This window comes from Barbatula barbatula, assembly GCF_947034865.1.
Source record: "Barbatula barbatula genome assembly, chromosome: 2".
NCBI lineage: Eukaryota > Metazoa > Chordata > Actinopteri > Cypriniformes > Nemacheilidae > Barbatula > Barbatula barbatula.
The window spans coordinates 3,977,777-3,993,004 of NC_136767.1; the positions used below are offsets into that span (position 1 = coordinate 3,977,777).

The following is a 15,228-nucleotide window of genomic DNA, read 5'->3' on the forward strand; positions in this document are numbered from 1 at the left end:
ATTCCTTGCGTGCTGTCGTGCCTGTGCTAATCTTTTGGTTGTTGGGGTTCCAGTACCTGTCCGTTCTCATCAGATCGCCTTTTGGTGATATTTACGCCAAAATATTTGCCTGACTTGCTGCATCTCACTGTCAAAATACCAGCAAAATGCTGGAATATTCTGGTAAAGTAAAATGACAAATGACATGAAATTACATTAAACTTGCAGTTTATTTCTGTAATTTTACAAAATACGTGAAAACTCTGCCAAATAAAACAGTAAAATTACATTTCTGTATGCAGCAGGTAAAACCTCATGATATTTGCAACATGAAGGTCATGGGTTTGAATCCCAGGAAATGCAAGTGCAGATAGTATAGCATTAATAGCCTCTATAGTTCATGTAAAAATAAGTAAATATCACTGCATCACATATTTACCATTACGTTTACCACTTGTTGGTGAAACACCCCATTTGACCAGCACAACCCCATTCTTTGTATTCTTCGTACAGAGAGCTCTTGGTTGGCAGGTCTTCCAGAACTCATGTTTTAATTACAGTACACAACTCACAATGGATGGGGGAAAGTAGAGCACGCTGTAATTATGTCTTCTTGCCCTGTCTCCTGATGGTTTTTATTGCATCTACTCTGCCTCCTCAATGATATCTGGCATTTAAAACAGAGTAGTGGCAAGCTTTGTGTGTGTACATCATATACGTAGCGAAAAATTAAAGGTGCTAAGGCAATAGGAAGAATACTCATGTTATTTAAACTTTTCATTTTTTCCAGCAAACTCAATCTCTGCAATCTATTTTTTATTTAGTTCAGATAAAAAAATCATCAACACTCCTGCAGCTTGTGTTGGTTCTGAAACGCACAAGATGTACAGACTACTTTTATGAAAGTAGCATATGTTTTGATTCCTTTGGAGCTCGGCATACTTGCTATGAGGTGTCATCGGGTAAAGATAAAAATCTTCAAAAATTCAAGTTCAAATTTTATGTGCCATAGCAAAAACACGAGCGTAAATGACATTTTTGGGTAAATGATCCCGCTAAGGAGCTATTTCTACCTGACCTCAGACAAAATGCCCATAAAACCTCATACAATCTTTGTGTCTACAAAAAAAAAGACAATTTACTCAATTTAGTAAATGCTAACCTAACTTTACTAGTTTAGGCAGACATTAGCCAAGCATACTTTGACAGTATGTACTTTCTACTTTACATATCTTTCGATATTTATTATTTCTGTAATTTTTACGGTATGATGTCCACTGACTAATTTACTAACTGTAATTTTACAGAACTCTACAGTTTATTTACAGATTTGAAATACAGTCAAAAACACTGAAAATGTACATCGAAAAGTAGTTTTACTGGGAAACTTTTATTTTTACATTGTAGAAAACCGTGCAGTGCCATAACGTTTTTTCACAATAGCCTATATAGCATAATATGTCTATAATCCCCTTCCTTAAAGGCGTGTCACTAATATCTAATATTAATAAAAAAATTATGTACCACATGAAACATATTTTAGGCTACTTCACAAAACATTTTCATTGCAACTATGTGTATGTGAAATGATGATAAACCGTCCTGTGGTTCTTCAGGTCTGCTTAAACCAACAATCTCAAACTAAAGTTGTTTCACCAGAAAATATTGTTTTGTTTATCTAAAAAAAATACTATTTTCTGTGCTAAAAATACTCTTTGAGAATCATTCTCAGAAATATGTGCTCAGGCCAAAAAGTTCAAATCGAAAACGAATCACAACACAAGGAATTCAGCTTAGCAACAACACCAACATGTCTGAATCGAAGGGTTGTAGCTGATTACGCACTTGTGCGTGTTTCAGCTCTGCGTTCAGCTTTGCTGTGGGATCATGAGAGCCGTAAGTTGCTTTGGAGCCGCTGAGCCCACTTTACGCCCACGTTGGCTCCCACTCGCACTGACACGTCCAGGGACTCAGCCGGGGGTGGGAGAGTTATGAAATATGAATTTCACTCGAGTTTCCAATGGCAACACAGACAAAATCTGCCTCTGTGTTGCCTCCTGATACTGTAGGCTTAGATGTTTGGCTTTCATCTCAGTTTTGTAATGGTAAATATAATTTATGTACATGTTTGTTAATCCTAGAGGTCATTAATGTACATCTACACTGACTTGCATCATAGAAAATGACGTGTTCACAACTGGCTTGTATCACTCTAAATGCTCTATGTGGTGATTATTGGCAATTGATTGAATTTCCATCTGAAGTGTCTATACATTTATTTAATTTTTCAATAAATACTTTTTTTAGTAAATCCAGTAAATACAAAGTAACTAAAAGAGACTTTTCAATACACTCAAAAAGGTTCTGGGTTGTTTTAAATGGTTGAATATCAATAACCATAACAGTTGTACTTGGAGTGCACTGGGACAGAGGAAGGTCTAATCTGGTGCATTAAATCCAGTGGAGGGCAGCATTGCATAAACATGTCCCATGAAACACACATTATATATGAAATGCAATGTTATTTTATGCCTTTTTAAATACAATGTTTTATTTTATTGATATATTAGTAACTAATATGCCTGTACATTGCATTAAAAGGCCATTGGCTCAAACCCTAGACAATACACATATTGATAAAAACTTGTAAAAATTAAATGCACTGTAGTGACTGTTAACATCTACCAAATTTGAAGGGTTTACAATAAAATCATTGTAGATGCAGTGTTAAATTTTAATTCGGAAAGCTTTTAACTAGGAGCAAAATATAACCGTTCCCTGTAAAATTAAGTTTTTCATGTTTTCCTGTAATTTTACTTTAACTGTATTTCAAAAATCGACTGTATAAAAATCCAGTAAAAAATTTAAAAAATCCCGCAGCTAGTGCGACGTAAAATGTAATGTTTTTTTTTTGTCTTGTGATTTTACATTTTTTTACATTTTTTAAATAAAATATGTGCTTCTGTAAAGACACTACACATTAAAAAATCTGCAAAAATAAGTTGAATAATTTTTTTTTACAGTGTAAGTCATAAATGACTAATCAGCAGAACAGATTGAACCGTTTGTTACACTACTTGCTTCTGAATAAACAAACTGAAAGGTTATATTTGAAAAAGAAAAAACTATTCTGTAAGATCTGGCTGTATGAATAAAAAAATGCCATTGAAAATCAAAACATTTTGTGCAAAACATTTGAATCTTGAGCCCAAAGAAGTTTTTGGTTTTAAAAGGTTTTAAAGTAAAAAAGCACCAGTTCCAGTCAAGTTTTTACTCATTCCAGATCTGTGGGGTAAAATTCCCTCCAGAAAATATAAGAGAGTGAGTGGTCACTTTTATGTTGACCAAATCAGGAACCCGGAATATCACAAATATGAGTTTTTGCTGTTGGTTCTATTAGTTTTGTTTTCTCTCCTGTCCGTTGATGTTTTGAATTATGAGACAAGGGCACAAGTGCATTCAATAACAGCTAGAGATCGGTTATTGAACAACAAAGACCATCTTATTTTTAATATCATTTCATCCAGGCTTATCTAGGCTAGGTGGTGGTTGAAGCATACTGTTATCATTTCTGTTTTATGTTCTGGATATGTTTGGTTAGATTAGAGTGTTTGTATGTTTTCCCTTTATACATATTTTATTGAGATTAGTATATTTTTTATTTACTATATGTGCATTATTAAACAAAATTGAGACGTTTGACTCAGAAAATCATTTTTGGCGAGGCAATGTATTATTTACTCAAGGGAACATTCATTTGTGAAACACAATAAACAGTCAGGCCATGAAGCTAGCCAACAAGCAGCCCAGACCAAGCCCCCCTCCAGACACATACACAGACCCATTCAAAGTCTTACAAACATGCCATCGTGGTGCATTGTGTGAATGTTTGTACACATGCGTGCCTATGTGTGTGAGTGCATGTCTGTGCATGTTTTTGTGTGTATTTTTGTATGTGTGTGTGTCAGCGGCATGGCATAGCCCAACCTCGAGGAACTGCAGAACTGAGTTGGAGGACGTGCTGAGAGTGAACAAATCATGTTAATTGTTCGGGGAAGACTATGAACGTTAGACCCAAGATGAAGGCAGAAAAGGTGGCTTTTTCTTGGGCATCGGCCACTTTTGCAGCATCACTCCTATTGATTCTTGTAGTTCTGATTCACTCAGGTAAGGGGGCAAGTCTAACTTTTTACTGACAGACAGCGCACGTTGACATTTGTTGAGAGCTTATAAGTAAGTGGTGACTATAGAGTAAAGACAGATTTGTTTTAATATTGTGCATTTTGAATATGAAATAATACATTTCAAAGTCATGTCAAGCTTCTTAAGATTTTTGTCATTAATAAAACAGACCGATCAGTTTTAAACACTAGACAGTATAAAGTAAAAACATTTCATTTCAAGTTTAATGGGCTATGTGTGTGACGCTAACCCATAAAAATGACTTTAGGTCTGACATATTTAGTCCTATTGATTGGACATTAATACTTTTGATTTAATAATATTAGCTTATTTCATTAATATGAATCACATGTTAGAGAACAAACCATTTTATACAAATCAGTATTGCTTATTGTCTATTAGTATAAATAAATGTGTATCTTTATTTCCATTGTTTATATATAAACTATTATGCATCAAATATTATAAATAATCTCTTACACACAATCTCTAATTTTCTATTGTCTAGTCCAGTTAAATGCTTTGCCTAGGAAGCACTGAACAGAGTCAGATGTGATGAAAGCACAAACACCACAAGTCACTAGATAGACAAAGCTGGGTGGACTTTTTTCAGTCGACTTTATATTCCTATTTACACCATCATGAAATCCTAGTCCTGTCCTGCATCAAAACTATTCTAGAAGCTGTTTGTGTTGTATAATGTTGTCATCAGCGGTGTCACAGAGCTCCATGTGTCACTTTTCATCTAATCACCCTGATTGTTTGTTGCTCTGTGGGTCCTTTTATGGGATGCTATATAGGGAGGAAATTGGGCCAAACAATCGGAGCTTTTGTGTGCACATCTCCGCAGGCCTTTCACACTGTAAAGCAGTCAAGGAGATTGGCTTTTTCCATACTTGCTCAGTACCTTTGGTTTGCTGGGACAGAGAATTCCAATTTCTTTATATTGCATTATTTTATACCTAATTATTGATAGATATTGTTAACAACCTGTGTCCCAAAATTGACATTAGTGTTGAACTTTTATGGGTTTTTAATGGCTGGTGCCAAAACAGAAAATCTAGACAGCAGGGGGCACTTATTTTGAACAAAATTACTTAATAATAAATAATTTTCCATTCACTAAACTAGGATTTTGAAACTGAAGTAAGAGGGACACAAACCAATGTCACTTAAAGGGACAGTACACCTAAAAATGAAAATTCTGTCATAATTTATTTACCCTTATGTCATTCCAAATCTGTAATACTGTTGTTCTCCTGCAGAGCACAGATATTTTGAAGAACGTAAACAGATTTTAAATACATTTATTTTATTTTTGGGTTAACTATCCCTTTAAAAAGACACAGCTTCACAGGCCTATTTTGATGGTTAATATGACCAAACATCATCTATTAAATGTGTCCATACTTCCCTATTAACAATGCTGTAAAGTGTGATATGACTTTTGATTTGGTGTTAAAGAAAGACGGATTGACCTTGGTATCGTATGTGCATTTTGGTAATAGAAAATGATGGATAATATGGGTTTGGGTTAGAGTTAGGGTTATGGCTGACAGTAATTATACAGTTACACAATAAGTACATATATATGTGCATGTCAAACAGGACTGCAAAAATAAAATGCTACCAAAAGACATCCTACATTTTTCCAAAGTAGTTCTTGGGTATGTACTGCAGGTTATAGTGTTCCCCTCTCTGGCAATGAAATCTGACTGGTGTTATTGTTGCTTTAAAGGATTACAGTGCAGTCAGAAAAGGGGCAGGGGAACACTACTAAATGAAACAGCTTATTTACACAGACAAGATAAATGCAGTATTTATTGTGAGTATGGAAACTAAACGATAAGGGCAAAGCTACACAGACAGCAGTTACACATGATTGGTGAAACATTACCTATCTCAGGTCAATGTAAATGAAAATAAAGCAGTCAATAGTTCAGGTTGATCACCATGAAAAATGTGGATACACCTAAATTAAACTGCTTCTCATGATCTTACAAGCCTCAAGGAAGGCATATAAATGCCGACTTTGCAGACCAATATAAACCGTGCATATGGCTTTCATAGTTTTGGCTTACAAACATCAATTTCACTGAGAGGCTTCAGTATTTCAAAAATATGTTTATGTTTTATAGGATGTGTTCAGGGGGTGAACATTACCACTTTAGAGACTCTGATCAGAGGGACAGTGGGTGGAGAAGCACTGCTTTCTGTCCGTTACTCAAGCACCAGTGTGGATCCTCCTGTAATCAAATGGCAGCTCAAGAGGGACAAACCCATTACAGTGGTCCAGTCCATAGGCACTGAGATCATTGGTAACCTGCGACCAGAATACAGAGATCGTATCCTCGTGTTTGAGAATGGCACGCTGCTGCTCCATAACCTTCGGCTGTCTGATGAGGGCACCTATGAAGTAGAGATCTCCATCACTGATGACACCTTCCCCGGGGAGGGAAGCATCGAGCTGACGGTGGATGGTAAAAAAGCACGCTCAAATTAAATTATATTTAAGCCACGTTTAAAATTCAAAACAATGGCATTAACACAGTACCACAAAAATTTATTACAATGTGATTTATTGCAATCGAATCTTTCCAGAGCCAATCTCTAAGCCACACGTCCACATGGCCTCCTCCACTGTTCTGGAGTTGACTGAGAATTTCACCCTGAACTGCACCCATGACACGGGTACTAAGACCACCTACAGCTGGACAAAAGGTGTGAATCTGTTACAAAACGAGACACGCCTGATCCTGTCACCTGACCAGAAAGTCCTGACCATAACACGCGTTCTGATGGTAGATGATGACGTCTATAGCTGTATGGTGGAAAACCATATAGGTAGCATTAAAAGCCTACCAGTCAAACTTACAGTTTACAGTAAGAATTTTTCCTTCAGTATACGTTTATATTTGCAGTTGCTAACTCGTGAAAAGACTTAAAATGTTGTTTTACTTCCAGAAAGAAGCTCGCTTTATATCATACTGTCTACAGTGGGCATCTTCGTCCTTATCACTCTTGTAACTGTGTGTGCCTGCTGGAAACCATCAAAAAAGTAAAGATGTTTCTTCTCTCTCAATTTTTTACTTGCTTAATGTGAGAATGGGTGTATATAAACTGAAAATATTTTCATTAGGAGATCAAAAAGACAGAGGTCCAAAACTATGATAGCAAGAGCCATTTCACAAAACCACCACATCCAGTATCATGATGCAAAGTCAGAGGGTATGTCATTAAACTATCATCAAACTTAATGTTGTAATGTCTTTTCCTCATGTACTTTGACAGATTCAATTCCGTATAGACTGAATATTTTTTACTGGTATTCCTGTAACTGATATACATTTAGTTACAGCCATAGAAAATTATTTGCAATTTAAAGGAATGTTTTAGGTTTAATACAAGTTAAGCTCTATCAACATCTGTGACACACATTGACTCATAAAACTTAAATCCACTAATATAATTTTGCACAGGGTCATGCGTTCCAGATTATGTGCCGCTCAAGTTACTATATACATTTTTATAAACAAAAATGTGTATTTGTGCTGTAAATGTGTAAACTCTGAATTATCCTTTTAGTGGTACTCTTGGATAAAAATGTCTCCACTTTTCACCCATTATTTAAATTAACTGAATATGTGTTGCTGATATAATTCCAGTGGGCGCAGTTGGGTCTATGTTAAAATTTTTATGTGATTTTGCACAGAAAGGGGTTTGTATCACTCTAATGTTTACATTTAGCCCTATAGGTTGTTTTGACTAAAAGCATATGCCAAAGGCATTAATATGAATGTCAATAAATATAATCTCTTGTATACTTTTATGTTACATTTAACCCTATTGCCCCATAGACTTCAATGGAAGTGCATTACTCCAAATCCAAACTTCAAAAATAGAAGTCACATTTTGTTGTATGATCATTAACAGTATGTGATAGATGTTGCTGACAGAGTTGGTATTGTATTTCTTTTGTATTGTATCAAACCAGAAGTCTAACCTAAAAAACATTACAATATCTTAATATTACAATATATTATGCCATATTCATGCAATATAATTGTTTATTATATATCTAGATGATGCCATCCCAATAATGACTGATCACGAGCGGAGGAATCCTGTATCACTCTACATCTTGAAAGAGGTAGTTTGACGTCATTATCTACACTCACTATTATAAATATCATTTTTTCGAGTGGTCCATTACCTCAACAGAGCTGTCTGTGATTCAGACAGAAAAAGTTGAACTCAACCTAGATGCAATCTCAGAATGCTTCAAAACATTCCTTTGTATTTTACATTTATATTCATGTATTCAGAACATAGTCTAATGTAGAAGAGGTTATTAGATTAGGCTGGATATTTGCACATAATAAGAATGGCAAGAAGTGTGGAGGAAGTATTAAGAGTCATGACCACACGAAAGTGCATAATTCCAATGAAAGCTTGTAGGCGTGTGCAGACTGTAAATGCATGCACTTGACACTCTCAGGATTCTCCAACTGGTGAACCAACGTCAACATGTGAAACATGCACCTCCAACGGTAGCAGCCCCCCAAGCTACAGCAGCTCTGTTCCTCCTCCATCCGAATCTTCCGAGGTACCGGCCCGCTCCTCTCGCAGATACCCCCGCACCCCCACTAAATCCCCGCCAGCACACCGGCACCGGAGGAAGGGACACAGCCAGAGCCCACCAGCCCCCTCTCCTTCTCGCAGAAGAGGGTCGAGTAGCTCTTCACCGGTGACCTCATCTCCAGCGAGAAAGTCTGAGAATCCACCCACCCCTGCACAAGAAACCAGAGGCTCTCCAAAAGCATAGATGCTGATCAAGTCTGCTGAGCCTACATGCTGCAAAGAGACAGATATTGACATTTTAATTTTTTTTCTTTTTTATGTTTAGACATTTTTCATTCAGATGACCTTTGTGAATGTAATCTAACATAGTAGGGTCTTGCTCTTCGAGATGCCTGGGTACCAAAATGTAATTATGCTGGCGTGACAAAGCAAACATGCTGTTATTGCACAAACCCAGGCTAGAGTTAATTTTCTAAATCCGTAATGCAACACCAAAATATTTAAACTTTTATCTCTTCCAAGAGCTTTTAAACTACAACCCATTCACTTCTTGAGTATCAAGCAAGCCTATCAGTCTGCTATTACTAAAATTGGTTAAGGATTGTCTTTTCTAAACAGTAAATTCACCATAGAAACCAAATTATACCCTGGCAACCACCAAGAACACCCTAGCAACATGCCAGAATACCTTAGCAACTACCTAGAAAGGGATCCACCGCTTCAAACTTGAAATATATTTTCAAGTTCTGATATACAAACACTATAGAACTTATATAACCTTCCGACTGTAAACATCCTTTGTCAAGCCAACAAAATGTGTTTTGATGAACTTCCTACTTCTAGTTTCAGTGAATGTAAACAAAAATAGAGCTATTATGTATTGAATGGTAATAAAATAATAAAAAATTCCAAACGGAATCTTATGTGAGTGTCTCTCTTGATGATAATCTAAGTATTATGTAATGTCTCTGTAGCTGAAGTTCATACTGTTCCTAAAAAGGGAGAGAGAATGTGCTTGCTGATTCACACAAAAGACACAGTAGACTCTTTGTTGGGCATGGACACAGCTTATGAAAACAAGCATTGTTAAGGTTAGAAGGCTGTTTTGTGTTGTTTTATAAGAAGAGAAATACGCAAAAGCCACAGGGAACATTATAGGTTATCTTATGGTGCAACAATTGTAAATCACAGTTAAATCACAACGAAAAAATACAACGAGCATACAAATATTACAAAACCGCAAAATGCATTTTAAAATGCATAAAGTGACCCTCTCCTTTATAATGTCCTTTATTTGGTTAATCGGTCGCATTTAACATATGCAGAGATGTGATCATGTAATGTTAAATCTTAGTGTGTCGATAGAAAACTTTGTTGGAACTGGCGCAAATTGTCTACTTTTCAGAGCTTTGTAAAGTAGGCCTAATTAATCTTCTTCTCAGTTTTCTTTATCTTTTAAATACAAAAACGTGGTCGTAAACGAAATTAATTTTCTTAACAAAATAACAGTAAACACGGAACAGAAATAACTGGGTACTCTGTTTCCCACCGAACTAAAATAGTTGAGCACGTTGGGGGCGGGGCTCTGGTGAAACATAACAGTTTTTTAATGACGTTGTTTTAGACGAATAAAATCGTAGCTGTACGAGCGATGGCCAATGAAATATGACATAGGCGGGACTAAAATGGCCGCTAGCGTCATTGGCAACGGGATTTCAGTCGATTTTAGTGAGTTTTGCAGCTATTTAAAAATTAAAACGTGATAAATTGCTTCGGTGAAAACTTAGGTTTTCGTTGATGCAATCGACGTATTTGTCTTTTGGTTTTGTAATGCTGTCTGAACACCGAAATCGACTTGCTAAGAGTAACGTTTACTGTTGCCCCCCATTCAAACAGTTCACGGATGTTCACACAGCGAGTGCTAAACGACAATGAATCAACCACGAACACAAAGGAACTTCGTAAAAGAAAAGAAAAGGTTCAGATGTGGAAACAAGAGAAACGTGACTTCGTTTGTTCCAAACAACGATGTGAAAGTGTTGGCAGAGAGGAACCCGGCAGTGGCACCTGTGGGGGCTTGGGTTGAAAGTGGACATGAGTGTCACGAACGTCCTGAGGTAAAACAATTATTTATTTGCAATGAAATGTAGACAACAAAATCACATTTTAGTCAGCTACATCCTGTAAATAACTCTTTATGTGACAGGTCCGTGCTTTGCTCACCGAGGAACTTTTGAAAGAAACCCGACGAGAAAAAGAGGAGAGTCTGCGCAGATTTCAGGAAGCAGTTCGCAGACGTGTATCTCAACAGGCTCGTCTGCGCAAACACCAGCAGCTACTGAAATCATATGAAACCGTAAGAAATGTGTAACATTGCTTAAGTTTTATATATATGTGTATATATATATATATATATATGTATATATATATGTATATGTATATATATATATATATATATATGTATATGTATATGTATATATATATATAGCTTTAGACAATAGTCTGCATTATTATTACATACATTTTATTCTTTACTCCATTTGTCAATTTTAGGTTGAATGTGAGAGCAGAATATTGCAACAAACCAGCAGAGTAATCCAGCACCTTACACCACAGAAAAATCTAATTTCTTCTTTTGCTCATGGGGAGCTGGCTATTTGTAGTCCCAGCTCTCGCTGTGTCAGTGCTCAGGGGACGGAGGCTGATGCTTCTGATCAACATCATGTATGAGTATTTACCGCATCAGGACATGATTTTTGTACTTCCACGTGAAATATTCTGCATGTCATTCGCTTATTTCCCCGCACTTTTCAGATCAGTAAAGTGATGAAGCGGGTGCGACTTAGGCTAGCTGGCTGTCAGACAGTGCAAGAGGCAGATGAGTTATCACAGCTACCTGGTGGAAAATGGAAAGCATCTCAGACGAAAGATGTGAGTCACAGATGATGCAATTTCTGAGACCTGAAAGTTCAGTGTGTTTAAGGATTAATGTCTTTGCCATTTGTTATAAACAGAAAGCTGAATCACACACTTGGAGAGATAAGGAGGACTGTATAGAAGGTGCAGGAGATGAAGAGAAAAATGAGCAGGAGGTTGAAGTGGAGGAGGAGATACCCTTAGTGAGGCAGCATCTGAATTTACACCAGCACAGAAGAAAGACAGTAACTTTTCAGAATGATACGGTGAGATGTTTGCCCTGACTTTAGTCAAACACTTTATTAGAGCATCTGCACACCCTTCGTAGAGCATTGGATGCGTATGTCATACCAAAATGGCAAGGACAACTATATATTCTATCATGTTTCCAAGTGAGGGGTTCTTATTCATATGACATAAGCTCTCGTCTTTAATTAAATAAGGTCTCATCTTTAAATCTCAAACATTCTAAATGTTGGAGTTTGTTAAACGTACAGCAAATAAAACTCGAGAGTACACAAAACAGATTTTGTAGCAATACTTACAATGAAATAGACCTTCATGTCTATGTGTTGGTGTGTCTTCAGGTCTGCGAGAAGATTCTGAAACAACAAGATCTAAACGGTCCTTCTACAGACTTCAGTACTGACTATAGAACGTCCCAGGTTCTGTGGCCACATGAGAATCAGGAAGAGATGAAGAAGCAGCAGGTAGAGAATCACATTAAATTCTGATCATTCTTTATCAGCTGTACATATTTTTTGAGTGCTGTGGAGAATATTTAGTTTTCAAGTCTTTGAAACGTTGTAAATATATCATGCAACTGACAAGCATAACTGAATTCTATCCAAGTGTATTAATGTGTTTCGAAAATGAATGTGTTTTGCTTTTTTGTAAATGACAGCGTTGTTTTGTTTAAACCGCTTACTCATTTGTTTCAGAGGCAGTCTCAGTTCCTCATGTACCGCCGGCTCTTCATGGATATTGAAAAAGAATGTGTGAAGGAACACCAGAGACACAGGAAACATCTGAAGAGAACGGCTAGGTTAAACGTCACGAGACTTGTTCATGTTTCAAACTTCCTGCTACTTAAGTTGCATGGCTATTTTTGATCTATTTTTCAGTCATTTCCACATGATGATTACTCGCTCCTCTATAGTTTTCTCTTCTGCACTCGTCAGACTATGATCAATAGAAATGATAAATGACTGACTGTTAAAGACTAACTAAAGACTGAAAACAACACCAGGGACTGTTAAATCTGTTTTGTACAGGAAATGCAGAAATGCCTATTACAAATTATAACTAAAGACACATAAATAGCCCAGTGCATTTTCATTGCAATATAGAGGCGAGCATGCAAAGCAGACATACATATTTATTTTTAGTAAAACAGCAGCACGATCCGATTTTCTTCAAGTTTTATAAATGTGGTGACGTCTCCCATCTAAAAAAAAGTGAAGTATGTTCTTCGAGTACAATGAGTGAGGTTAAATGATGTTTATGCAGACTTCCTTCAGAAACTCGAAGAATTTTATACTCTGCGTAGGATTAAGAATGAGAAAGAACAACTCAGGAAAGCAGAGGAGATGAAGATAGAGTTGCAGCGACGACAGGAGGAAAAAAGAAAAGAAATGGAGGAGAGGGAGTGCTTGATTTTGGAGCGATTGAGACTGGATGAGGAGGAGGCAGCAGAGGTGGAGAAGAGAAGAGAAAAAAAAAAGAAAGGCAAAGAGACCAAAAGGTATTTAGTGCCGATATATGAATGACCATGCTATGGGCATGTTTATCATAATATTACATATTGTTAACATCTAAAGAAAAACTCAAACAGAAATGATGAGATATACTTCTGTGACAGGTACATTGAGGCCATGCAGGCTCTAATGAAAGAGAAGTTGGAGAAGGATAAAGTAGATCTGCCACCTCTTTGTTGCTGTGGAGACACTTTCTGGGACACCCACCCGGATACCTGCGCCAACAACTGTGTCTTCTACAACAATCCAAAAGGTTTGTTTGCTCAGTGTGCAAAGAAAAAAATATTTATTTTGATCTTTAAGGATGTGATGTGTAAGAGAGTATACTTCTGCTCTTTAGATGCAAATATCCTGCAGCACTGTTACAAAATTACTACCATGAAAATCCAGCCACGACCCGCAATGAGTGACGGGACTTTTAATCATTCAGTTTGTTTTTTATTTTTGTGGTGTTGAACTCTGTAGCCCCACCGACTGTGTAATCTCATTGATCCAAAATCCTGCTCCACACAACTAAACTAAACAATGTTCTGACTGGCTGTTAAGTTTAGTCACAAAGCATTTTCGACAAACAAATTCAATTCTGGAATCTTCTGACATCGTGCTTGGTATAGCATAGACACTTAATTACTCATAGTGGCATGACTTGACATTCTGTACATGTTAGGCCTATGTCGCACTGTTGCCATCTTTTGTTTTTCCACTTTGCATGATGTCAGAACCTATAAGTATTTTTACAAGACTTTGTGAAGTTTAATTATCTGATTCATGTTTTATCACAGAGTTAACTCTTTCTATAGTAAGAAACAGCTAGTTTAATGTGCTTATTGCCCTACTCGCTGATATATGGGTCTTGAAGTTATAAATGAAGTTATTGATCATTTATTGTTATTGCTGTTTTTCAGTGTATGCCCAGGCTCTGCAGTCTGTCTTGCTAAGCTGTGATCTGAAAGATGGAGGTCTTGGACAATACGCTTCTACTTGGAAGACACAATCCATGTTTTAGGATGTCTGCTGTATATTGTTCTGTGCTTACAGTGTTTATGGTCTTATATTTTATGATTGGAATTTATGATTTTTAGTTGGTTCAAAATAAAATACAGCACCTCAATGTAAAGAGCATTTTATTGTTTTACGTAATAAAGATTTGGTTTGTACAGCATTCGTTTCTGTTGGACCATTATTTTCTTTGATTCAGTTTTTCAGGTACTCCTATTGACCTGATCACACAGTAGACAGAAATACATCATTTACATTATTTTCTGTCTGTGTAAATGAGGAAGCATTACATTTAATTCCAGACAGCACTGTCTTAATTTCCAGGCTAATAGTTGTTATTTTTAGTTTGTTGTCTTTATTTGGCATACAGCTGAACTACATCATTTGTATGAGCGAGTACAGATGGGTATTTTATTCAACACTGTAATAATGATAAATTCAGAATTTATTTAGTTAAACTTGACAGCTCCATCGTCCAAATAAAAGCGCACAAAAATCTACTTTTCTCAATTCGTTTTTTTGTACATTGAGTTATTATTTTGTGTCAAGTTATTACATTGAACGAAAATAGATGACATTAGATATCAGGCGCTAATGAAAAACAAGAAACCCTTTTATAATTCATAAATGATTAACATTTTGCGGCCACCTTGACCTGTACTTGAACTGTAAAATGTGTCTGTAACTGTATAACATTGTAACAATCCTATGCAACCAATAATAACTTTGTTTATTATTATTATCATCATCATCATCATTATCAATAAATGTAAATATGGATTGAACGTTGGTCTCTTCACATACATCGTAGCGT

At 36.4% G+C, this 15,228-nt stretch overlaps 2 protein-coding genes across 3 annotated transcripts; both read left to right on the forward strand.

Annotated features, from left to right (window-relative positions):
- The first annotated feature begins 3,840 nt into the window (after positions 1-3,840).
- On the forward strand, positions 3,841-9,658 carry hepacamb (hepatic and glial cell adhesion molecule b). Its single transcript, XM_079476037.1, has 7 exons — positions 3,841-4,146; positions 6,300-6,641; positions 6,763-7,044; positions 7,126-7,219; positions 7,301-7,389; positions 8,244-8,311; positions 8,660-9,658. The coding sequence occupies exons 1-7, from the start codon at positions 4,041-4,043 to the stop codon at positions 8,984-8,986; spliced, it is 1,308 nt and encodes a 435-aa protein (XP_079332163.1). The 5' UTR covers positions 3,841-4,040; the 3' UTR covers positions 8,987-9,658.
- A 634-nt stretch (positions 9,659-10,292) lies between these two features.
- Positions 10,293-15,197, forward strand: ccdc15 (coiled-coil domain containing 15). 2 transcript variants are annotated; one of them, XM_079451243.1, is made up of 11 exons: positions 10,293-10,470; positions 10,639-10,859; positions 10,949-11,098; positions 11,296-11,466; positions 11,557-11,673; positions 11,757-11,924; positions 12,246-12,368; positions 12,600-12,703; positions 13,208-13,402; positions 13,520-13,668; positions 14,321-15,197. In XM_079451243.1, the coding sequence occupies exons 2-11, from the start codon at positions 10,674-10,676 to the stop codon at positions 14,419-14,421; spliced, it is 1,464 nt and encodes a 487-aa protein (XP_079307369.1). In that variant the 5' UTR covers positions 10,293-10,470; positions 10,639-10,673; the 3' UTR covers positions 14,422-15,197. The 2 variants fall into 2 exon arrangements, with proteins under 2 accessions (XP_079307369.1, XP_079307368.1); XM_079451242.1 differs by having other exon boundaries at positions 10,400-10,859.
- Positions 15,198-15,228: the final 31 nt, after the last annotated feature.